Source organism: Balaenoptera ricei, chromosome 6 (assembly GCF_028023285.1).
Source record: "Balaenoptera ricei isolate mBalRic1 chromosome 6, mBalRic1.hap2, whole genome shotgun sequence".
NCBI lineage: Eukaryota > Metazoa > Chordata > Mammalia > Artiodactyla > Balaenopteridae > Balaenoptera > Balaenoptera ricei.
The window spans coordinates 109,015,464-109,040,449 of NC_082644.1; the positions used below are offsets into that span (position 1 = coordinate 109,015,464).

Consider the following 24,986-nt stretch of genomic DNA (forward strand, 5'->3'; position numbering starts at 1 on the left):
CCTTTCTAACCCTCAACATTTCCTCTTGACTCTTTCCATTCTAATTATAGTTCTTTAGGAAAAGCAGGGGCTTTTCCTGTGACAGGTGCTGGGCACTTCGGGGTAAAGAAAGGCACCTTTAGCAGACGTGTGGTGGACAGAGCGCCTAGCCCGTGGCAGCTAATCCGCACAAAGGCCCCATGAAGTAGGAACAGCTGAGAAGCCAAGACTCAGAAGCCAAAGACCCACCTACTGGCAGAGCCAACCCAGAGCCCCTGCCCCTTCCACTGGCCCCATCTCCACTCAAGCAGGGGAACAGGCTCTTGGCCTCACAAGATGCACAGTCATGTTAGAGAAATGAGAATCACATACAGGAAAATAAAGAACATGAAACCTAGTGCCAGGCTAAAAGTCAGGGACTTGAGTTCTAATGCCAGCTCTGATCTTTCTAAGTGATTTTGTCACGGTCCTTCCCGTCTCCAGGCCTAAGTTCCCCCCGCTACAAAAGGTTTTCCTAGAAAGTTGCCTAGCTCCCAGGATAATGATGGAATGTACCAATAAAGGGATGTGAAAGTGTTTTATAAACTGTGAAGTGTTACATACACATGGGATTGTCATTATATGCCAGAGCAGTCTGTACAGAGGTTGAGATGTGGACCACGGGCAGCCACGGGACTCAGCATGAGCCTTTATGGAGGGGAGGTGACAGGAAAGGCATCTGGGCCAGGAGGGGACGGGAAGCAGAAGAGATCTGCCAGGGCAAAGCTAGAGCAGCAGGGGCAGGACATTTGCAGTAGCTGTGCACTATCTGGGATAAAGTGTTGGTGGAGAGAAAGCTGGAGCAGTGAAGTCACTGTGACTTTCTTAAACAGAACCCCTGCCCTAGAAGGCATCCTTGACATCGCCCTTCCCACCATTACCAAGCCCTGTGGGCTTTGCTTCCCAACCATCTCCCCAGTCCCCCCATGCAGCTCATCACGAATCTCTTGCCTAAACTACTGGCCCAGCCTCCTAACTCGACTCCCTGCTTCCACCCCTGCTCCTTCCACAAAACATTCCCCACTCAGCAACCAGAGTGACCTTTTAAAAAACAAAGCCCTGATTGTGTCAGTTGCTTAAAACCCATGACTGTTTTCCACCTGATCTCAGGATAAAGACCAAAATCTCTAGTGAGGCCTCAAGACCCTGCAAGACAAGACCGAGCCCCCCAGACTTGTCGTATCTCCTGAGACCTGCACATTCCCTCCTCCTTCAACACCTTCTCCACCCTTTCCCCTGGTCAAGGCCTACTTACCCGCAGATGCCATCTCATCTCAAATGCCACCTTCCCGGCCACACACCTACAGCTACGGACCTATTCCTGCTGCTCTAACTCTCATAGCTTCCTCCCTTTTTCTCACAGCTCTTTTCCCAACTTGTATTTATATATCTATTACTCCAAGTATTTTATCCCCATCACTCCTTCCAGAATGTAAGCCCCATGTGTCTGTTTGGATCACGGCTCTATTTCCAGGAACCTAGGCCACTGCCACACGGGACAACTGCTTGATAAATATTTTCTGAATAAATTAATAAAGCTGGTCAGACCAAAAAGGGCCTTGGACACCAGTCTGGGCAGCTGGAAAATCTATGCATACAAACAAACACGGGCACCAGCCCCCAAACGTTCAGCTCGGTGCATTGGTATTGAGGCATGCAAGTGGTCTTTTTGAGTCTGGGTTTCCACGTGCACACGCCTGGCTAGAAACAAGTCCTGGCTGAGATCTGCAGCAGGCAGGGTGAACAGAGTAGGAAACAGACTGAATTCTGCTACTGACTTCTAGGCTTGGTAAAGTCGATTTGACTTCCTGCCCAGAGAACGATGGGCTTCCGAACAACAACAACAACAAAAGCAACCAACAAAAACAACGTGTTAAGGGAATTCCCTGGCAGTCCAGTGGTTAGGACTCGGCGCTTTCACTGCCTTGAGCCCGGGTTCGATGGGGAACAAAGATCCCGCAAGCCCAGCAGAGTGGCCAAAAAAAAAAAAAAAGTGTCAATCTAGTTTATTCATTCATTCATTCATCACTCACTCACTCACTCAGAAAATACCACGTGTGCACAGTCAGCATAACTCAGAGAAGCCTGGGCCAGGGAACCTCTAGTCTACTCAGAGCCCACAGCAGTCCGTGCCTGCTGCTGGCTGTGTGACAATAAAAGGAATTGTGTGGCCCGGCCCAGAGCAGCGCAGCTGTGCCCTAGGCCAAAGGCCCCACGCCCCTGGGCAGCCGTATCCAGCAGGAGCTCTGCTGCTAGGACAGATGAAGCAATTTCCACGTAAGCTTCCAGCCAGGTCCTTGGTGGGTCAACTCTGGGAAGTCTTACTCCTCTCTCGCCAAGCGGAACTCAGCAGACTCTGGTGCCTCAGCCCGTGCCCACAAACGCCCTCTGTCACTGCACCTCCAGCACACCCCGTTCACAGGCTCACCCGTCTCCAATGAGCTCCTGAGTGAAGGGACATCTCTTCTCAAATCCTCAGCGTGTGGCACATTTACGTGAGAAATGTTTATGAATGAATGAATGACCAACTGAGTCACAGACTGTATCCTCTGAACTGTGCTTGTTGTTCAATAAATATTTAAATTAATTAACTGATTGATTGACTAAAATAATAGTTTTCAAATTTTTTAAAGCAGTAGAACCCCTCTTATAAACAGAGTATTACAAGGGACCCTAGTACATAAAACACATACAGAAACGAGTGCCTCTGGTTGAAGCCCCACCCTCTGCCCCCCTGCCTCACCCACCGCAGGAGTCCTTCAGGACCCCGAGGCCCCCCAGCCTTTCACAGCAATGAAAACGAAGGAGCTGCTGATGTAACTGACAACAGGGATGGATCTCACAGACACATGGCTAAGGAAAGAGGCCAGACACAAAAGGGCGGGTGCACAGCGTACGATTCCTTTTCTATACAGTTCAAAAACAGGCAGAACTAAGCAACGCGGATGCCAGCGGTGAGCAGTGGTTCTCTTTGCGGGAGAAGGGTAAGTTCCGGGAGCACAGAGGAAGCGTCCGGGGGGCTGGTGATTGTTCTGGTTTCTGATCTGGAAGGTGGCCCACAGTTGTGTCTGCTTTGTGAAAATCATCACACTGTACGCTTACGATCGGTTCATCTTCCTGTAAGTATGTTACATTTTAAAAGTTTGTTGAAAAATAATTAAATAAAAATGAAAATTTCGGGCTTCCCTGGTGGCGCAGTGGTTGAGAATCTGCCTGCCAGTGCAGGGGACACGGGTTCAAGCCCTGGTCTGGGAAGATCCCACATGCCGCGGAGCAACTAAGCCCGTGAGCCACAGCTACCGAGCCTGCGCGTCTGGAGCCTCTGCTCCGCAACAAGAGAGGCCGCGATAGTGAGAGGCCTGCGCACCGCGATGAAGAGTGGACCCCGCTTGCCACAGCTGGAGAAAGCCCTCGCACAGAAACGAAGACCCGACACAGCCAAAAAAAAAAAATGAAAATTTCCTCGCGGTCCTCAGAGCCCCGCTGGAGAAGAACTGGCTTAGAAACACAAGGTTCTCTTGTACCGACGCACCCAGCCTCCGCCACCAGAACCCTGGGCGACCTGTGAGCTCGCGGCAGGGGGACAGGTACTCACGAGGCTTTGACGAGCAGTCGCTCTCTCTCCTGGAGCTCCCGCTTCAGACTCTCTACTTCCACCTTGAGCTCGATGTTCTTCCAGACAAGATTAGGAAAGAAAAGAAACAGTGTGAAGCACAGGACATCCGAATGCCTATAGTGGGAAACCTGCTTTCAGCACGGACTGGCTCCGTGGTGCTCATAATAGACAGATATTAGATTCAAACCCTCATTGGCCTCGGGGCACAGGGAAAAGGGAATTACTGAACACTGGTGGGCCCCAAAGAAGGCCCTGGATTTCTCAAGGCTTGGAACAATTATGTACATTTTCCAAGCTCCCAACAGCCAGAGCATTCAAACATTCAGGCATAAATGTCATACAAGTGAGGCTGATTTAAAAATTGTTTGCCCTCCACCAGGCAAATTTACAATCAATGCTGCAGCTTGCTTTTACCATTCCAAGGCAATTACTTCTGGTTGTTTGCAATCATGCATGTGGTGGTTGTAGCAGTGGGAATGTGTTACAGCTTCAAAAAAATAAAACCTGTGGATGGATAAGCAGGAGGCCACATCACTGCCTGTCTCACTTCAATATAAGATTTCAGGGTGCTCCCTTCCCAAAGAGCCATGACCACACAGGGCCAGCTGTCTATAGGGGACACCGCAGTGCTCCCCAGCCGTCTTCCTCTGAAGTGACTGGAACAAAGGGAGACACACGTGGTCTTGGGCTTGTAACTCACGTGAGAATCCAAAGACAGAATCTTTGGCCCACGGATCACAACGTGAGGCGGCGGGGAGTGATGGGCTTCGCAAACCAGTCCACAGGCGTACCCCAGGCGGAGTATTAGGTGAATTCATGCAGTCAAGAGGAAGGTCTGCGTGCGCAGCCTGCAGCACTGCTGTAAATCCAAGATTTCTCTAATCTTGCTCCTGCTTTATTTTAATAATTTATGCCAACTTTACATTTTATTCCATACCACCTGTGTATTATTTTAAAGAAAAATAACATTTCCAGTAAAATTTACAATCTCCGAGGACAGGTCTCCCTCCTTTTAGCCAAGGAGCCCTGGGGGGGAAGAGCACCCCTGACTGAGAAGTCAGCCAGAATGGAAAGGCCACAGCCTTGGGACTAGACGGACCTGGCTTCAAATTCCGCCTCCACTCCTTCCCGGGAGGAAACCGTGGCAAGTCAGTGGATGCTCGTTTATTTACTCATTCCTTCACTTCACAGACATCCACCAACCCCTGTGACAGGCCAAGCACAGGCTAAGCACCAAGGCCACCACGGTAGACAAGGCAGACACAGGCCCTGCCGTCCTGCTCACGTCCAATATGAAAGTGCAAGTGCGAGCCTGTAGCTGTCCTTAGAAACACAAGCCCGGGAGGTCAGAAAGCAAGGAGTCTCCTTTCGGATCCCTCAGGTGTCACATGAAAAACAGAAAGCCCACCTGACGTGATGGATTTGAGGATTGAATGAACTAACAAATGAGAAGAGGCTACGAGACGGGGCTCAGACTGTGTTATTTTTTTCACTGTCAAACAACAGGAACTCAAGAAGTCATCTCTGCAGCAGAACTTTTTCTAGAAGAAACTGATCTTCGCATAAAGGACACTGAGTGACAGTGCACAATGTCTTCAACTGTGGTTTTGTGAAAACTGCAGAAACACCCTTCAAAGAGAAGATTCCTGTTCCAGCTCTCTGAAGGGCAGAGAGCTTCTATGTAACAGCTGATATCATATGTTCTAAGTGCTTTGCTTTCTGATGAACCAACTGGCACCCCAGCCCAGCAAATTTAAAGACTGCTAACATGTCCACTAGACTTTTTTTTTGCAAGCTCAATACTTCAAGTTATAAACTTATATACGTGGCGACCGTAATGTCTAAACCAAAAATCAAGACACCTTATAAGCATAAAATGGAATATCACTATAAAAAAGAATGAAGAAGCTCTTAAACCACTATTAAGGAAAGATATTCAAGATATTGTTAAGGAAAAATGCGAGGTACAAAGCAGAACATGCTCGCATTTATGTAAAAAGGGGGTTTGTACACATATACATACACACACAATGCTTGCTTGTATACACATAAAACTTCTCTGCCTGAGGAATTAAAGATATTGGTTAGATCCAGGGAATCTAGGAGACAAGGGTGGAAGAAAGTCTTTCCAGTATATACCTTTTATGCTTTTTGATTTTGAACCATGTACACCTATCCAAAGCTTAAAATTTAAATAAAGGTGCAATCAAATCAAGTCATCTAGCCAAACAATGGAAAAGAAGAGCTGAAACTGTGTAGTAGAATGAGGTAGGCAGAACCGGGTCCAAAACCCATCTCACAGAGCAGCTATACGACATCGAGCAAGTTGCTGATCTTCCCTGAGCTTCAGCCGCCTCTCCTGCAAGATGAGGATCATCTCCATTGTACAGGACTGTCTTGAGAATTAAAATAAGATGATGAATGCACAAATGCCCAGGACAGGTGCCTGACCAGGAGCAGGCAATTAACTTGCTTTGATTTCCTGACACCCATATTCGTTCTGAGATACATAATAATCATACTTACATACAAAATATTTTAGGTTACTGGTTTTTCTTTAAAACTTTGATTGCACCACCACTTCCTTCCAGAAAAGGGGAGATCCTCATTGTCTTTCTCTCCCACAATAAAGAAAAAGAAATCGTGTCTTGAGGGACAAGGGAGCTTTTCAATTGTTGAAAAGGCTCAGAAGTACAGTACCATCCCTCTTCAAGACAAGCCCATTTAAGTCCATCCGCTAAAACTCAAGGAGAGTTCTTTATCCTCCTTCAAAAGTTTCCACTGGTGCAAACTTCCGAAGAGAAAAAAATGGAAGAATTCTCAGGCCAAGGGCTAATCTCCTAGAGAAAGTCAAGAAACGGGCACTAAAATATTGTTTGTACCCATGTCTTTTCAAGAAAGCCAAGTTCTTTTTTCAACTTTCAGAACCAAGGTTTGTTTTCACGCAGAGACCTCCAGGTCAAGACTTGAGATAGGAATAGACTTCTTTTTCTGACAGTCATAAGCAAGCACACAAGGAATACAGAAGAGTCAGATCACAGGAAAAATGACAAGCCTCACTTCGGGCTGCCCACGGAAGCCCCAATAAGACAATGATGATCACTGTCGAGCGTTGACTGGGTGCTGAGGCTTTTCATCTGTCAACTCATTTTAATCCACACAAATAACGCCAAGACAGAGGGATTATCACTTAACTCTGGAAGCAAGCCCAGAGAGCTGAAGTGACTTGCCTACAGTTACACAAGTTAGTTAGTAACAGCAGGATTCAATTCCAAAAACATTCTACCATTTCACCGTCTTTGTCTAAATTATAAATAATGAGAAAAAGGCAATTGAGACATGGTAAATCAGAATTCCCATTTTAAGAAGAGAGAAAGACTCCCTTAAAATTAACCTTGTATCGCCTTGCTTAATATTAAGGTCATCCTATTATCTTTGTGCTCCCTGTAATCAATTCAAATGAAGTGAAAGCAGTGCTCTCTACTCATGCCAACTCGGAGAACAAATATTAATCAAACTTCTGCTTGGAATGACTATTAGAAAAAACACTGGGGAGGGCGGCAAGAAGCAGGGCACTCACAGTTTTGTAGACGTGTTCAGTGGGGCCATCAAATTCCTGTTGCATCCTTTCCTCAAGGAAATAGATGCGGAGCTTTAGGTTAAAGTTTTCTTTCTTCAATTCAGTGATTTGCTGGAAAATAAGCACAGATGGGTCACCAAAAGTAAGATCTAAGGGACAATACCTGCATGAATCCCCACAGCTTCCAAGGCTACAAATGGAGTAAAAGCTTACCTTTGCTATAACTGTACTAACCCAGAACTAAGAGCCAAACTCAGGACAATCTGACCACTGAAATGAATGACGACTGAGTGGAGAGAGAATTCATGACTCCACACTGATAGTGAGGGAATAGGTAAAGAAAGAAAAGGAAAGGAAAAGGGGAAGCTCTTCTTTACAAAAGAAATCCAGTTAATAAATGTAGAAGAATAATAGGAAGAGAAAATCACCCTTATACAACTGCTATAGTAATAACTGACTCAGGCAGGAATCATCAATGCGTAAAGCATCAGGTGGAAGAACACTGGAAGACACGATATTCCCACTGTCTCAAGATATCACCCCACAGATGGCTTGTTATTTACAAAAGGAGAGTATCTTCACCATTTAGAAACCTACTAGATACCACCCTAATCAAGAGAATATATTTAATACCACCTCCCTGGTGGAACAAAATGACATCTCGTGCCTCCTGAACTAAATCACTGAAAGTAAGGAATTTCATTTAAAATGTTAAAACACCTACAATCTTTTTGTTTTTTCTTTTTGCACCTCACCGTTTGCAGGATCTTAGTTTCCCGATCAGGGGTCAAACCCAGGCCCGGCAGTGAAAGCTCTGAGTCCTAACCACTGGATGGCCAGGGAATTCCCCAAATGCCTACAGTTTAACTTGCATCTAATCAAGAGTTGTCAATCAGACAAATCCAAATTGAAAGACATTCTACAAACAACAGGCCTGGACTCTTCAAAAATTTTAATGACAATCTTAAGGCAAAAATGGCTGGGGGACTCTTCTAAATAAATGCAAGTAATAGAGGTCTGACTACTAAGTACAGTGAAATCATACAGTGAATCTTGAAATTTTTTTAAGCTATATGGAGATAACTGGGGGAATCTGAATAACAATTTTAAATAAGGTAAGAGTATTATGATTTTGTAGAAGAATGTCCTAAGTAAGAGATACATGCTGAAATACTTAAGGGTGCTGTCACATGTCTGCAACTAGCTCTCTAATAAGTGGGGAGGGAGGGAAAAAAAAGAGATAAAGCAGATGTAGCAAAATATTAATTGATAAATCTAGATGAAGAATATACGGTTGTTTGTTGTACTATTTTGCAACTTTTCCATAAGTTTAAGATTTGTTAAAATTAAAAGTTGGAAATTTAAAAAAAACAGATTAAGAAAACTGGTATTTACCAAGACCCTACTGTGTAAGAGACACTGAGCTTAGGTAATTTAAATACAATATCTCCACTCCTGAAACAACTCTGAGAGCAGATTACCCCCGCTATACACATGATCAAAAATCACACAACCAGTGGAAAAGCTGAGATTCATATCCTGCTCTGTCTGGCTCTAGTGACTATGATGTGTCAAGTAAACCTCACTGCCTATAGAAAACACCTGATTTATTTGTTTGTATCATCCAGCAAGCTTTCTGAAGCAGGTTAACCCAACTCCAAGAACAGAAATTAGCATACACACTAAAGCTACTTATATGTTCACTTTTTTGACAATTTATTGAACCGTTCTTATGCGATTTAAACGTGCTCCTACATGTATGTTACAGTTCATTTTTCACATTTTTGAAAGTCAATAGTCCATGGTTATAAGTAAATTATGATATGGCCACTCAACAGAATCTTATGAAGCCACTAAAAAGAATAAGAGATCACTCTGTGTACTCAAAGGAAGTTATCAGGACACACTGTTAAACAAAAACACTATGGTATAGAATACTATATGTGGCAGGCTACCATTTTAAAGAGTAAGGGGAAGATATGCTTACTTGCTTGATATAAATGGTATGTATCTGGAAGTATATGCTATATAACCTTTTTACCTTTTGAATTTTTTTAGTATAAATTTCCTAACAAAAAATAACTTAAAAATAATATTAGATGCAGGCATCCTTTTTGAAGACTATTTGAACTGTGAAGAGACTGCTGATGATGTTCTATTAAACCCAGTGTGTCTGCCCAGGCCATAACTCATGCATCTGTTGTTCCCCTGCCATTCCCCAAGTCACTACTCCAGCTCAGTTCTCAAAGGCAAAGCAGAAAGATCAGGGGCTTTGGAGACAACACTAAGTTCAATCCTAACTCTTCTCATAGAGTAACCCTAGATGTGTTACCTTTCAGAGCCTCAGTTTCTTCACTTATAGAGATAATAGGCTTTTGTCAGTACTAAATGAAATAAAATACTGTATAGAGGATGCCTAAGACAGGGTCAACAAAATGCACAAAGAATGAAGAAGAAATTATATGATTTGACTATATCAAAATGTTAAACTTCTAACTACAAAAAGACTCATGAACATGGCTTAAAGTCAAGTGATTAAGATGTTGGCAAAATGCCAAGACATAGGGTGAACTGTCTTGAAATGAAGCGCAAAATAAAGTCTCAGCAGAGAAACAGAAAACGTAGAAAAGAACCAAATAAAAATTTTAGAAATGGAAAATACAAAAACCAAATAAAAATGGACTGGATGGGCTCAAAAAATGGTGATGACAGAAGAGTCAGTGAACTTGAAGACAGATCAACAAAAATTATCCAATATGAAAACAGGGAGGGAAAAACTTAGAAGAGAAAAACTTAAGAGAGCCTCAGGGACCTCTGAGACAATACCAAAAGGTCTTTCATCAGAGTCCCAGAAAAACAGGAGAAAATTAGGAGAGTGTAGTATAAAAAAAAATTGAAGAAATATAACTTAAAACTTTCCAATTTTTGAAAAAGGCATAAAACATACAGACTAAAGAGGCTTATGAAACACCAAACAGGATAAGTTCAAAGAAATTCACACCTAGCAACCACTGAAAAATAAAGACAAAAAACATAAAAAAACAAACAAACAAAAACTCTTGAAAGCAGCCAGAGAAAAATGACACATATATGAGGAACAATGATTCAAATAACAGCAAATTTCTCAGTCAAAACCATAGAGGCCAGAGGGCAGTGGAACAATATTATTAAAATGCTGAAAGGAATTGTCATGCTAGAATTCTTAAGCAGTGAAGGTAAAATGAAGACATTCTCAAATGAAGGAGAACCAAGTGAATCCACTGCCAAAAGATCTGCTCTAAAAGAAATGCTAAAGGAAGTTCTTCAGACCAAAGGGAAATGATACTAGAGAGAAAGGTGGAAACTTCAGAAATGAAGGAAGAGAAAAGCAAATGGTAGTAAATCAACTATACTTCAATTTTTAAAAAATGATGAATATCTAGATAACTATCTAGAAGAACAGTAGAAATGAAAACCCCTCAAGTTCTTTAAAACATTTATGACAGTAAAGCAAAAGTTAAAACATAGTCTGGTGGTATTTTCAATGTTTTTGGATATCAAATATACTGGGGATAGGTGTGGCAACGTTTTTACATTTCACTTATGGTGAAATGAAAAGTTACTATAATCTCTAAAGCAAACACTAAAAATTCTTTAATGTTTTAAAATCAACTATACAAAGAGATATGTTCAGAAACTCAATAGATATATTTAGATGAAACAGTAAAATAATTCAAATAATCCAAAAGAAGATTTAAAAGGGGAAACAGAAGAATCAAAAACAGAAGAAACAACAGAAAACAAGTAAGAAAATGGTGGGCCTAAATTAAAATGCATTGATATATGTTAAATGTAAATGATATACACAACAATTAAAATACAGAGATTATGAGAATGGATAAAAAACCCAAAGCTGTATACAAGAAACCCACTTCAAATATAATGATAGAGGTAGATTAAAAATAAAAGTTAGAAAAAGATGTACCATGCAAACACTAATTAAAAGAAAGCTGGAATGGTTATTCATATCTGAGAAAAGTATTCAGGCATAAAAGGGACATTACATAATAATGAAAAATAACAATCCTAATTGTGTATGTACCTAACATTACAGCTTCAAATTCATGAAGCAAAAACTGACAGAATTGAAAGGAGAAATGAACAAATCCACAATTATTGTTTGAGACATCAATACTCCTCTCTCAAAGAAAAAGTAGACCAAAAATATAAACGAAATATAAAAATGCTGAGCAACACCATCAACCAACTAGATCTAATTTACACTTATAAAATACTCTAGGGATTTCCCTGGTGGCTCAGTGGTTAAGAATCCACCTGCCAACGCAGGGGACACAGGTTCGAGCCCTGGTCTGGGAAGATCCCACATGCTGCGGAGCAACTAAGCCCGTGCGCCACAACTACTGAGCCTGTGCTCCAGAGCGCATGAGCCACAGCTACTGAGCCCATATGCCACAACTACTGAAGCCTGCGCGCCTAGAGCCCGTGCTCCGCAACAAGAGAAGCCACTGCCATGAGAAGCCCGCACACCGCAACCAAGAGTAGCCCCCACTCGCCGCAACTAGAGAAAGCCCGTGCGCAGCAATGAAGACACAACGCAGCCAAAAATAAATAAATTTATAAAAATACTCTACCCAACAATTCAAGTGAACATGGAACAGTTCCCAAGATATCCTGGCTCATAAAGCAAACCTTAACAAATTTAAAAGAACTAAAATCAAACTATATTCCCTGACCATAATGAACATAAACTAGAAATCAATAACAGAAAGAAAACTGGAAAATTCCCAAGGACTTAGAAATTAAATAGCACATTTCTAAACAATCCATGGGTAAAAGAGAAAAATCAAAAGATATTTTGAATAAATGAAAATGAAAATAAATCAACATTTGTAGGATGCAGTTAGAGTAATATTTAGAGGGAAATTTATATTATTAAATGCTTTAGAAAAGAAGAAATATATACCTATTATATATAAAGTAGATAACTAATAAGGACCTACTGTATAGCACAGGGAACTCTACTCAATAGTCTGCATTCCTATATGGGAAAAGAATCTAAAAGAGTGGATATATGTATATGTATAACTGATTCACTTTGCTGTACAGCGGAAACTAACCCAACATTGTAAATCAACTATACTCCAATAAAAATTTTTTTAAAAAGGAAGAAGTATCTTAAATCAATAATCTAAGCTTCTATTTTAAGAAACCGTGAAGAGAGCAAAATAAACCCAAAGCAAAAAGAATGAAGGATATAATAAACATAAGAGCAGAAATCAATGAATGGAAAGGAGAAAAACAATAGAGAAAAGTCAATTTAAAAAGGAGATATGGGGATATATGTATATGTATAGCTGATTCATTTTGTTATAAGCAGAAACTAACACACCACTGCAAAACAACTGTACTCCAATAAAGATGTTTAAAAAAAAAAAAAGATAGCTCTTTTCAAATGATCAATGAAACTGATACCTCTAGCAAGACTGGCAAAAAAAAAACCAAAAAGAGAAGACATAAATTACCAATATCAAGGATGAAAGAGGAGTTATCATTACAGATCCCACAGTAATTAAAAGGATAATATGAAAATAATGCATATAAATCTATGCATGTAAATTGGAGAACTTAGATAACACAATTCCTTCAAAGGTACAAATTATCAAAATTCACCAAAGAAGAAATAAGAGAAACTGAATAGTCCTATAGCTATTTAAAAACTTAAATTTTAATTAAAAACCTTCGAAAAAAGAAAATTCCAAATCAAGATGATTTCAGTAGCAATTTCCACCAAATACTTAAATTTCTACCAATTTTACACAATCTCTTCCAGAAAATAGAAGATGAGGGAACTTTCCCACTTTATTTTGTTAGGGCAGCGTTACCCTCATAAAAGCAGACAAAAATATTACAAGAAAACTACAGACTAAATCCTTCAGGAATGATAGACACAAAATCCTCAACTAAATTTTAACGAGTTGGAAAAACATATTAACACATCATGAGTGGGATTTATCCCAGGAATGTAAGGTTACTTCAATATTCCAAAGTCAATCCATGTAATCCATCAAACTAAAAGACTAAAGAAGAAAAAATACATACAATCACATCAAAAGAGGCAGGAAAAAGCATTTGACACTCAACAGCCTCTCAGGATAAAAATTCAGCAAACTAGGAATTAAAGGAAACTTCCTTTATCTGCTAAAGGACGTCTACAAAAAAACCCACACATCCACAAAAAACATGTTTACTTAAAGATAAAGAAATGAATGCTATTCCCCTAACATCAAGAATAAGGAAAGGATATCGGCTCTCACAGTTCCTATTCAACACTGTATTTGAAGTCCCAGACAGTGCAGCAAGGCAAGGGAAGAAAACAAAAGGCATCCAGATTGGAAAGGAAGAAATAAAACCATCTTTATTTGCATATAATGACCATACATATAAAAAATCCCAAGGAATCTACAAAAAAAGCTCCCAGAATTCATTAAGTGAGTTTAGCAAAGTCAACTTGCAGATATCAATCATATTTCAATATACTAGCAATGAACAATCAGAAACTGAAAATTTTTTAAATACCATTTACAATATCTCCAAAAAATGAAATTTTTAAGTATAAATCTAATAAGACATTATATATGCTTAAAAGCACAAAATGCTGATGAAATCAAGAACCTAAATAAGTGAGGAGACTTACTTACCAAATTCATGGATTGGAAACCTCAATATAATAAAGTTGTCAATTCTCTTCAAATTGATCTATAGATCTAACACAATCCCAATCAAAATCCCTACAAGAGTTCTTATAGATAAAGACATGCTGATTATGAAATTTTTTTGGAACAGTAAAAGAGTTAGGTGAGTGAAAACAATTTTGAAAAAGAATCCAATGAAACAGAATACAGAAATAGACCCATACAACTATGGCCAATTGATTTTTGACAAAGGTGCAAAGACAATTCAATGGAGAAAGGATAGTGTTTTCATTTTCAACACATGACACTGGAACAGTCAAACATCTATTTACAGAAAAATGAACCCTGATCTATCATACCTTAAACAAGCATTAACTCAAATTCGGTCATAGATCTAAATGTAAAACGTAAAATTGTATCTTTTAGAAGAACACACAGGGAAAAATCTTTGGGACCTACAGCAAGGCAGAGTTCTTAGCTATAACATGATCCATAAAAAACTTTTTTTAAATCAATAAACTGAGCTTCATCAAAATTTAAAACGTTTGCTTTGGAAGGCACAGTGTTAAGAGAATGAAAAGACAAGCTACACACTGAGAGAAAACATTTGCAAATCACAAATCCAAGACAGGAACTGCATCTAGAATACATAAATAACTCCCAAGATGTAATTGTTAGAAAACAACTCAAATTAAAAAAAAACAAAAAACAAAAACAGGCAAAAGATTTGAAAAGAAACTTCACAGGAGAAGATATACAGATGACAAATAAGCACAAGAAAAGATCTTTAACATCTTCAGCCATTAGGAAAAAGCAAATTAAAACTACAATGAGATACCACTACACAGCTATTAGAATGATTTAAAAAAATTTTTTTAATTGACAATACCAAATGCTGATATAGATGTGGAACAAACAGAATTCTCATACTTTGCTGATGGGAATGCAAAATGGCACAATCACTCTGGATGACAGTTTGGCGGTTTCTTACCAAAAAACAAACTACACTTACCATATGACTCAGCAATTCCAGTCCTAGGTATTTTCCCTAGAGAAACAAAAACCTATGTCCACAAAAAAAAAACATATACAGGAATGTTTACTGCAGCTTTATTAATAACCACCAAAACATGGAAAGAACCTGAATGTTCTTCAAAGGGTGAAGGAATAAAGTGTACATCCATATGATGGAAAAATATTCAACTACTGTGATACACGACAACATGAATGAATTTCAAAGATATTACGGTGAGGAAAAGAAGCTAGCTAGCCTCAAAAGATTACATACTGTATGCTTCCATTTATATCATATCGGGAAAAAGCAAAATTATAGGGACTGAGAACAGAGGATTAGCTGCCAGAGGTCTGGGGTGAAGAGTCTGACCACAAAGAGGCAACACATGGGCATTTTTTGGCATTACGGAACATTCTGATTGTGGCTGACAGTCACATGAGCCTAGAACTGTATACACATATACCAAAAAAATTAAAAATAAATATATATTTTTTTTTTCGATTATGACAAAAGTTACAAGGGACTATACAAATGTCAAAACTCAGCCAACACTTAAAACTGGTGAGTTTCATTTCATGTAAATTATATCTTAATAAAGTTGATTTTAAAATAAGTAAAATAAAATATAGCAAAGTATTAATAGCCATACTTGAATGCTAATACATCACCATAAATATACGTTCATTGGCATTTTTCTTCAGCATTTTTAAAAATAATTGGTAATAGTATATAATACTCTTTCTAATAAACTCTTTAATACTTTTATGACTGATAAAAGAAAGTGATTAACATACTCTACATTAAGTATATTTCAAACTTTCTGCCCCTGGCCCCTTGTTAACACTTAAGGTTTCAATTTTGTGGCTAAGAAGAACAGTGCAAGAAACAATTGGTAGGTTCATTAAAGCCTCCTTTAAAATGTTTTAAGGAAACAGCACATAAAACATTCATTCAAACAAAAAAGTCTACCCCACCAGATGCTTCCTATAAAGAGAAACCTTATTCTATTACTCGGCTACCAATAAATTATTTATGGAGTGGGCTTAGAATGCCCACATTGTGCGCACTGCTAGAATTCTTAGCAACACTTGAAAGAATATTTGTCCTATTTATAGGTAAAGAAGTTTTTGTTGATTTTTTTTTAATGAGAGGAAGGTAAATAAGCCTTCAGAAGGTCACTGCAAATGCCAGACAAGCCCAAATGAATACAATGAAATACAGGCACCATCTTTTCTGCAACAATGCCAGTCTCATTCTCTGCTTAATACCACTGCCCTCATGAAGTTTTCTCTGACTACCCCATCAGGTTGTACTGGGGTCCTTCTAAATGTTGCCACACACCCTCTAATTTCTTTATCATGGCAACTATCACACTGCATTGTACCAGTTGGGTTATTTGCCTTTCTACCCAATACATCTCTAAGAGATGGGGAACCATATCTTTGTGTGTATTCTAGTCTAAAACATAAGAGATGGTCGCTAAATACCCAATGGCCGGATGGACGGACACATTTAAGAATTTCTTGAAGGCAAAGTGATGCAAGGAGAGACCCATAGGCTTCAGAGTGAGACAAATCTGGTTAACATCACTCCATTGCTTTTTTTCTATCACTCTTGGAACAAAGCTTCCTGCCGTGGCCCCAGGGTTGTGTGATCTGGCTCCGCTATCGGCCTCGGGTAGAGCCCTCACCCTCACCGCAATGCTCCAGCCTCCCTGGCCTCCTTCCGGTCCTCACATAAGCCACCCTGTCTGCCTGCACAGCTCCTCCTGCAGCACTTCCTGGGGTGGCTCACTCTCAGCCTTTCCATCTCAGCTCAAATGTCAGCACCTCAGAGACGCCCTTCCTAGCCACCTGCTCTAAAGCAGACCTGTCTCCACCACCTCCACCAAGTTACTCTCTAACACAGACCTCTTATTTTCTTGCTAGAGGTTGTCACAATCTGTATTCATATTATTTATTTACACATGTGTTATTTACTATCATGCTTGTCATATGCATATAATCCACTTCTAGAGGGCAGGGACCTTATTATCTATCTGCTCATGGCTATTTCCCCTGAGGTTTTAGCACAGTGTCTGGAAAACAGCAGACATTTGCTGAATTTGTTCACATTTGTTGACATTCAACATTTGTTGAATGAATGAATAAATTAATGAATGAATACAGTCCTGACTACCTTACTAGCCGTATGACCTTAGTCAAGTTCATTTTTCTGTGTGCCTCAGTTCCTTTATCTATAAAAATGGGATTATAATAATGCCTATTTCAGAGAGCTATTATAAGGATTAAAGGAAATTAACTGGGATGTTTAGTATTGTGCCTGGCACAGCATAAGAACTTAAAACATTAATATTCTTTTCATTTGTATTTTTCATCTGTACTTGAAACAAGTTCAAGAAATGGAAAAAAAAAAAATTGACTGGAAACACTGGAAACAGCTTACCGTGCAGCAGTAATAAATACCTCAAAATATAAACCCCACCAAATATGACAGAAACTCAATGCTCAGAAGTAAACTAGGGACTTCCCTGGTGGAGCAGTGGTTAAGAATCTGCCTGCCAATGCAGGGGACACGGGTTCGAGCCCTGGTCCGGGAAGATCCCACATGCCGCGGAGCAGCTAAGCCCGTGCGCCACAACTACTGAGCCTGCGCTCTAGAGCCTGCGAGCCACAACTACTGAGCCCGTGTGCCACAACTACTGAAGCCTGCGCGCCTAGAGCCCATGCTCCACAACAAGAGAAGCCACCGCAGTGAGAAGCCTGTGCCCTGCAGCGAAGAGTAGCCCCCGCTCGCCGCAACTGGAGAAAGCCCGCGGGCAGCAACGAAGACCCAACGCAGCCAAAAATAAATAAATAAATAAAATAATAAATTAAAAAAATAAAAATAGTACTTTAAAAAAAAAAAAAAAAGTAAGCTAACACAAGGCTGTACCTGCCACATTCCGGCCCCTGCGACTCAAGTGTGACTGTGGAGCTGCAACATCTGAAACGGGAACCATCCCAACCTGATCACGGGGTGGAGCTTTCAGAAGCTGCAGCAGCCGCAGCTCAGCGGCGGGACAGACCCAGAAGGAGCTACTAGTTGGTCATTACGGCTTCCTCCCACCCCCACCCCCACCCCCACCCCCACCCCCACCCCCATCAAAGGCCTTCCTAGCCTACAGCACATCAAAAAGGGAAGAAAAACAAAAGCCAACAACATAAAAAAGAATCCGGGCGACTCCAACCAACTGAACTCTCAGCAAGGTGCCTAACTCTGGCTATCAGTTTCAATGGCTTGCAAGAGCCTGGGCCTCCAAAGCTGAAGCTCACCCACCAGATCACCTTTCAATTCAAGGCACAAGGAATAAGAGCAAGGGCCCTGGGGTCAGCGGAATAGGAAACGGATGAACTCCCAATGCTGTCACTTGTGAGCTGCGTAACCTCGGGAAAACTATTTAACACCTTTGAGTCACTGTTGGCTCATCTATAAAATGAGGATAAAAATCAATTACCTCACAGGAGTGTTGTGACAACTAAATGAGCTAAAGTACCTGGCAGAGCCTGGCACTGAGCAAGCAGAAAACACAGGACAGCTTTCAAAAGGAATCCATTTCTCACTCAAGCCCTCAATACGCAGATCTTCGGGCCACTGTCAATTTTTTATCCTCTTTGAAAGTCCAAAAACTCTTAGACCATTCACCTAGACAACACAAAAACCATGAAATCTTGCTGCCCAGAGTTCATCTCCGGCAAACAGTACCACATGTAAGACAATTCTGCCAGCAGCAACTAAGTGAGGTTAATACAATGAGGAAGACACTTTGGAATTAGTTTCTGATTCCAGTACTCTCCCGGTGTCCTCAAATCATCCAGAAAACTGTTACTAGGCAAACATCTATTTATTAACAAACAATACTGTAGCAATAACAGAATTTTAAAACTGAACCCCAAATAACACTTGGAATACAACTATCTTACGAAAGCAACTCTATTTATATTCTTTTCAGCCTTTGCTCATGAATACACATTTTTTTGTAAAATTATAACATAAGTGAATTTGTATAATCCATTGCTTTCCCCTAACATACCTTAAATATTTTCATGTTGCTGCATAATTCACATAATTATCACTTAAACTGACTGCACTAAATTGCACTGAATTGATTCACAGTCAATTACTTAACCCTTTCTCTACTGAGCATTTATGGGTCCAGTGTGCTCTAGCAGAGAGCCTACAGGCTTTACAACCAGAAAGACCAGGTTTGAATTTTGCCTTCTTTTTTTAAATGTTTTATTTTACTTATTTATTTATTTAGCTGCACCGGGTCTTAGTTGGGGGCATGTGGGATCTAGTTCCCTGATCAGGGATCGAACCTGGGCCCCCTGCATTGGGAGCGTGGAGTCTTAACCACTGAACCACCAAGGAAGTCCCAATTTTGCCTTCTTTTTGTTTCTCAATCACGCTAAACTCATGGGCAAGTCATTTAATCTCTCCAACCTCCACTTCCTCACCTGTGAAATACCTTCATCACAAGCTTGTTGCAATAAGCCAAAGAGATAACAAATGTAAAATATAATTCCCTTGTTCCCAATTTTTCCCAATTACATACAATGTGGCAACAAACACCGTCATGCCCAGAGCTTTTTTCCTTCCACTGGGTTGTTTCCTCAGGACAAATTTCCCCGAAATGGATTATCGGGCTCAAAAGTTATATTATTTGTATGACCACCAAAATCTCTTTTCAAATGGCCTTCAAACACTCTATGACATAAATCACAGCAAGATCCTTTTTGACCCAGCTCCTAGAGAAATGGAAATAAAAACACAAATAAACAAATGGGACCTAATGAAACTTAAAAGCTTTTGCACAGCAAAGGAAACCATAAACAAGACCAAAAGACAACCATCAGAATGGGAGAAAATATTTGCAAATGAAGCAACTGACAAAGGATTAATCTCCAAGATTTACAAGCAGCTCATGCAGCTCAATAACAAAAAAACAAACAACCCAATCCAAAAATGGGCAGAAGACCTAAATAGACATTTCTCCAAAGAAGATATACAGATGGCCAACAGACACATGAAAGAATGCTCAACATCATTAATCATTAGAGAAATGCAAATCAAAACTACAATGAGGTATCATCTCACACCGGTCAGAATGGCCATCATCAAAAAATCTAGAAACAATAAATGCTGGAGAGGGTGTGGAGAAAAGGGAACCCTCTTGCACTGTTGGTGGGAATGTAAATTGATACAGCCACTATGGAGAACAGTATGGAGGTTCCTTAAAAAACTAAAAATAGAACTACCATACGACCCAGCAATCCCACTACTGGGCATATACCCTGAGAAAACCATAATTCAAAAAGAGTCATGTACCAAAATGTTCATTGCAGCTCTATTTACAACAGCCAGGACATGGAAGCAACCTAAGTGTCCATCATCGGATGAATGGATAAAGAAGATGTGGCACATATATACAATGGAATATTACTCAGCCATAAAAAGAAATGAAATGGAGGTATTTGTAATGAGGTGGATGGAGTTAGAGTCTGTCATACAGAGTGAAGTAAGTCAGAAAGAGAAAAACAAATACAGTATGCTAACACATATATATGGAATCTAAGGAAAAAAAAAAAAAAAGGTCATGAAGAACCTAGTGGCAAGATGGGAATAAAGACACAGACCTACTAAAGAATGGACTTGAGGATATGGGGAGGGGGAGGGGTGAGACGTGACAGGATGAGAGAGTGTCATGGACATATATACACTACCAAATGTAAAATAGCTAGCTAGTGGGAAGCAGCCGCATAGCACAGGGAGATCAGCTCGGTGCTCTGTGACCACCTAGAGGGGTGGGATAGGGAGGGTGGGAGGGAGGGAGATGCAAGAGGGAAGAGATATGGGAACATATGTATATGTATAACTGATTCACTTTGTTATAAAGCAGAAACTAACGTACCATTGTAAAGCAATTATACTTCAATAAAGATGTTTAAAAAAGATTGTAAAGATTTCCTGTTATTGTGTAATGCTTAAGTTGTATGTCACTGTTTGAAATTTTTAAAACCTATAGTAGCTTGCTTAAAATTACGAAAGAGAAAAAAGCGTTCACATAAGAATAATTTTAAAATAGTGGATTTTGAGCATTACGTCATTTTAGAAAACAGCAATAAAATTGCAACATCATTTTTGGATCACATTTATAGACAAAATTCATCACTTTGGATCATTTCCACAAATCTTTTAAATTGTTACTTGTAAAAAGTAACAAATAAAAGTTGAGTTTTGCTTCATTAAAAAAAAAAAAAAAAAAGGAAAGATTGTAAAAATTTAAACTGCCCAACCCGCCATCTGGCCAGGTCTTTGGAGGGCATGGCTGGGACGTGCAGAGGTCCGAGAACTCAGAGCATTCGATCCAGCACGCAGGTGGCCACCCTACCACACAAGTGAACCTCTGCACGGGGCACAGACATCCCACAGCCAGAAGCCCAACTTGATTCCCAAGACCCCTGGCACTGACAGGCCCCATCTCCTGCAGAGCCAGCACCCCAGGGTGGCGGCGACACCCACTCTGCCAGCTCCAGACTCGGCCTCAACCATGCCCACCGGCCTGCACCCCACGCAATTCTTGCTCTCCTGCCTGGTTCTAAAGGCGTCCCTGTTCTCCTTCTCGGCCTCCCCTGGCCCTCACCACTGCCTGCTCTCGTAAGACTGGGGCGTCTGCGTGCTCCCTCCCTCCTGCCACACTGCTCCAGCCACCTGATTCACAAGAACATAGCAGCCACCCGCATCTGCTTAAGACCCGGGACACCAGGCACTGTCCTGGCATACGTTACTTCATCCTCACCACGGCCCTAGGAGTTAAATATTACTTTTCCCATTTCACAGATAAGGCAACCAAAATTTACAGCTTTAGTATCTTATACAAGGTCACACATTCATTTTATCAACAAGGATTTATTAAGTGACTACCATCTGGTTCAGTTGGGTGCTGAGCACTAGGGACGAAGTAGAGGAGACACGTGTTAAGCAACCACACCAGTAAAATACACAGTTACAAACAGTCATAAGATTCATGGTGGAAAAGACTGGGTCCCGAGGGCTTGCTGGGTCCCTAGCGAGCTGGGGAAGGGAGTTCGGGACAGCCTCTCTAACAAGGCCACATTAAGGCTGAGACATGAAGGGTCAAGGGGCCTGCCACTCGGGAGGAGGAGAAAGGGCGGTCCTAGCAGAGGGAGGAGCACGTGTGAAGGCCCAACTGCGCGGCTGAGAGCAGCCTGCGTGCTGGAGCACAAAGTGCACCGCCGATGACACGGGGCAGGGTGTCGGGGACCGTGGCAAGAAGTTAGGGATTTCATTCCAAAGTCAAAGGAACATCACAGAAGGATCAGCCGAAACTGACAACTGATGGGGCAGAACCGAGGGAGCTGGCTGCAATAGACTCCTCAGATCAGAGGGGACACCAGCAGGTACTGATTACCCACTGTGTGCCAGGCACCACGCTAGGCTCTTTCCACACCAAAACTCATATAACCCTCATGACAATTCTGAATGAAAGACCGTATCAGCCCCCAGGTCAGTTAGTGACAGGGCCAAGACCTAAAACCCAGTTCTGGTCATTTCCAAGTACGTGTCGCGTCCTCGTACCACTGTACTTCTGAAGCTTCAAGGGCCGTACAAACCGGGCGGGGGTGGAGGGTGAGGGGGCTATTCTCTGGTAGTAAGTAACTCACCACATGGAGGTTACAGAGCAAATTTGAAGATGCAAACCTCCTGGCCATACCACAGATAAAACATTAAACTTGACCAACTGCCTCCGCTCAGACCAAGACTTTTCAACAAAAAGGAATAAGGGCCTTGATACAAGAACACCAGCACCTCGGGGCAGGTGGATTTGAAACAAGAGAAGCAGAGTCTATCCTAAGGAAATAACCACATAACTGTACAAAGACACATGCACCAGGATATTCACCACAGCTTTGTTTATAATAGTGAAGAATTAGAAACAATCTGAACGTCGCACAGGAAGAGATTACGTAAATTATGGTTCAATCCATCCCTTTTAAAATAAGTCTTTATGAACTTAAGACAGTCATTAAATAATATTAGCCACTTGTATCAACAGAGGTGGAAAGCTACACGTGTCACTCTCTGTCACAGTAAAAGCCAGAATTAAACTCTTCTACATACGGATAAAGATAGCTACCCGGACTGGACACGCTGAACCAGATTCTGGGTCTCCCCACTCACTCAAAACATTTTGAAAGAAAGGGAGAGAAAGACAGAGAGAGAGAAACTGTAGTCTCTGAAACAGATCACACCAGATAAGCACAGTCCTTTACAAAACACATCTCAGCCAAGCCTCCTCTGGTCCGGGGAGCTCCCCACTATGTTATCATCTAGAAAGGACCAACAAGACAGGCTCCCACTGAAGACCAAACTGATAACTAATTTGCCAACCTCCTGCTATAAGGCCTGCTGTGCAGGTGATTACACCTCAGCTGATGAGGGCACTAGACAATGGATCGATCACCAGTTTAAAGACCCACAAGAAGGCGTGTGGCTTTTACATGTCAGAAGAGGACTCAGAGTGTAACAGAAAGACCTCCTGTGCCAGAGGCCTGGGTTCAGAACCCAAAGAAGTCCCTCTGCCTCTCCGGGCTTGAGTCCCCGTGTGTCACATGCAGGGCCTGGGTGAGCCGACGATGCCGGCAGACTTCCTTCCCAACACCTCCGGACCCGTCCCCTTAGCTCAGGCATCATCCCTCCCTCACACCACCACTCACTGCAGTCTTTCAACCGATCACAGCGCCACCAGCCTCGCTCCCTCCTCCGTCCATCTAGTCACCAGCCTGGCTGATCTTCTGAAGCATGATTCCGGTCACTTCCCTCCCCAGATTAAAATCCACCACCGGCTCCCCTTCATCTTCAGGACGAAACTAAAAAGAAGCAGTGTAGCATACAGGAGCCTGCAGAATCTGACCCCTGCCTGCTTCAGTGGCCTCACTTCTCTCCGGCCCTCCATCCCACCGCTTCCTTCCAGCCAAAGGGAACTTAGATTCCCAACCTCCTCACACCCTGTCATGCCTCTCTCTACGTCATCACATGTGAGTCCTTGTGCCCAGGGTGCTCTCCCAGTCCTCTCACCTTGGCTAACCCTAATCCCTCCTCGCTCTGATGGCCCTCCTCCAGGGAGGCTGCCCTAAGTCCCCTGGGCCAGGCTCGGGGCCCCTGCTCTGTGCCCCAGAGCACCCTGTACTTAACCCCTATCACTGCACTATTTTCCTATCCATCTCCCTAACTAGACTGCGAGCCTCTTGACAGGGAGACTTACAGGGTCTTAATTTACTGCAAATTCCCTAGCCCCTGGCACAGCCTGGCACAGGACATGTATTTGAAAATAGTCACTGATGAATGGATGAACTCTAAGCAAAACCAGGAGGCCCGTATTTTGCTAGACTCTTGCTAATAGACTCTGATGTTCAGATATCCGTCATCTAAGACGAGAATAAAAGAAATCATGAGTTTCCCCTTTAAATCAAAAGTATTCTAGCCCCCTCTTTAATATGCACGCAGACTTTAAAATTAGCATCAGGAGGCATCCCTGGTGGCGCAGTGGTTGGGAATCCGCCTGCCAATGCAGGGGACACGGGTTCGAGCCCTGGTCTGGGAAGATCCCACGTGCCACGGAGCAACTAGGCCCGTGAGCCACAACTACTGAGCCTGCGCGTCTGGAGCTTGTGCTCCGCAACAAGAGAGGCCGCGACAGTGAGAGGCCCGCGCACCGCGATGAAGAGCGGCCCCCGCTCGCCGCAACTAGAGAAAGCCCTCGCACAGAAACGAAGACCCAACACAGCCAAAAATAAATAAATAAATAAATAAAATTTAAAATTAGCATCAGATGCCAAGAGCATTTCCTATAAGCATCCCAACACAGAGATCATGCATTTAGTAGCTCAGGCCAGATGAAAATTTTCAGGGTTTTATAAAGACCTGAAAGCGAGACACTGAGAACAGTGTGGTCATTTCAATTTCAACTGCAGAATTTGCTCTTGAAAATGCTACAAAAAAAAA

The 24,986-nt window shown here is 41.7% G+C and overlaps 1 protein-coding gene across 2 annotated transcripts in view; it reads right to left on the reverse strand.

Moving 5' to 3' along the window:
- The window catches only part of CDK5RAP2 (CDK5 regulatory subunit associated protein 2), a 182,159-nt gene that overhangs the window by 142,231 nt on the left and 14,942 nt on the right, over positions 1-24,986 (reverse strand). For both annotated transcript variants that reach the window (XM_059925478.1, XM_059925477.1), the window contains exons 4-5: positions 7,215-7,325; positions 3,614-3,690 (exon numbers count right to left, since the gene is read on the reverse strand). In XM_059925478.1, the coding sequence (XP_059781461.1) occupies positions 3,614-3,690; positions 7,215-7,325 (188 nt within the window). The remainder of the gene's footprint in view (positions 1-3,613; positions 3,691-7,214; positions 7,326-24,986) is intronic.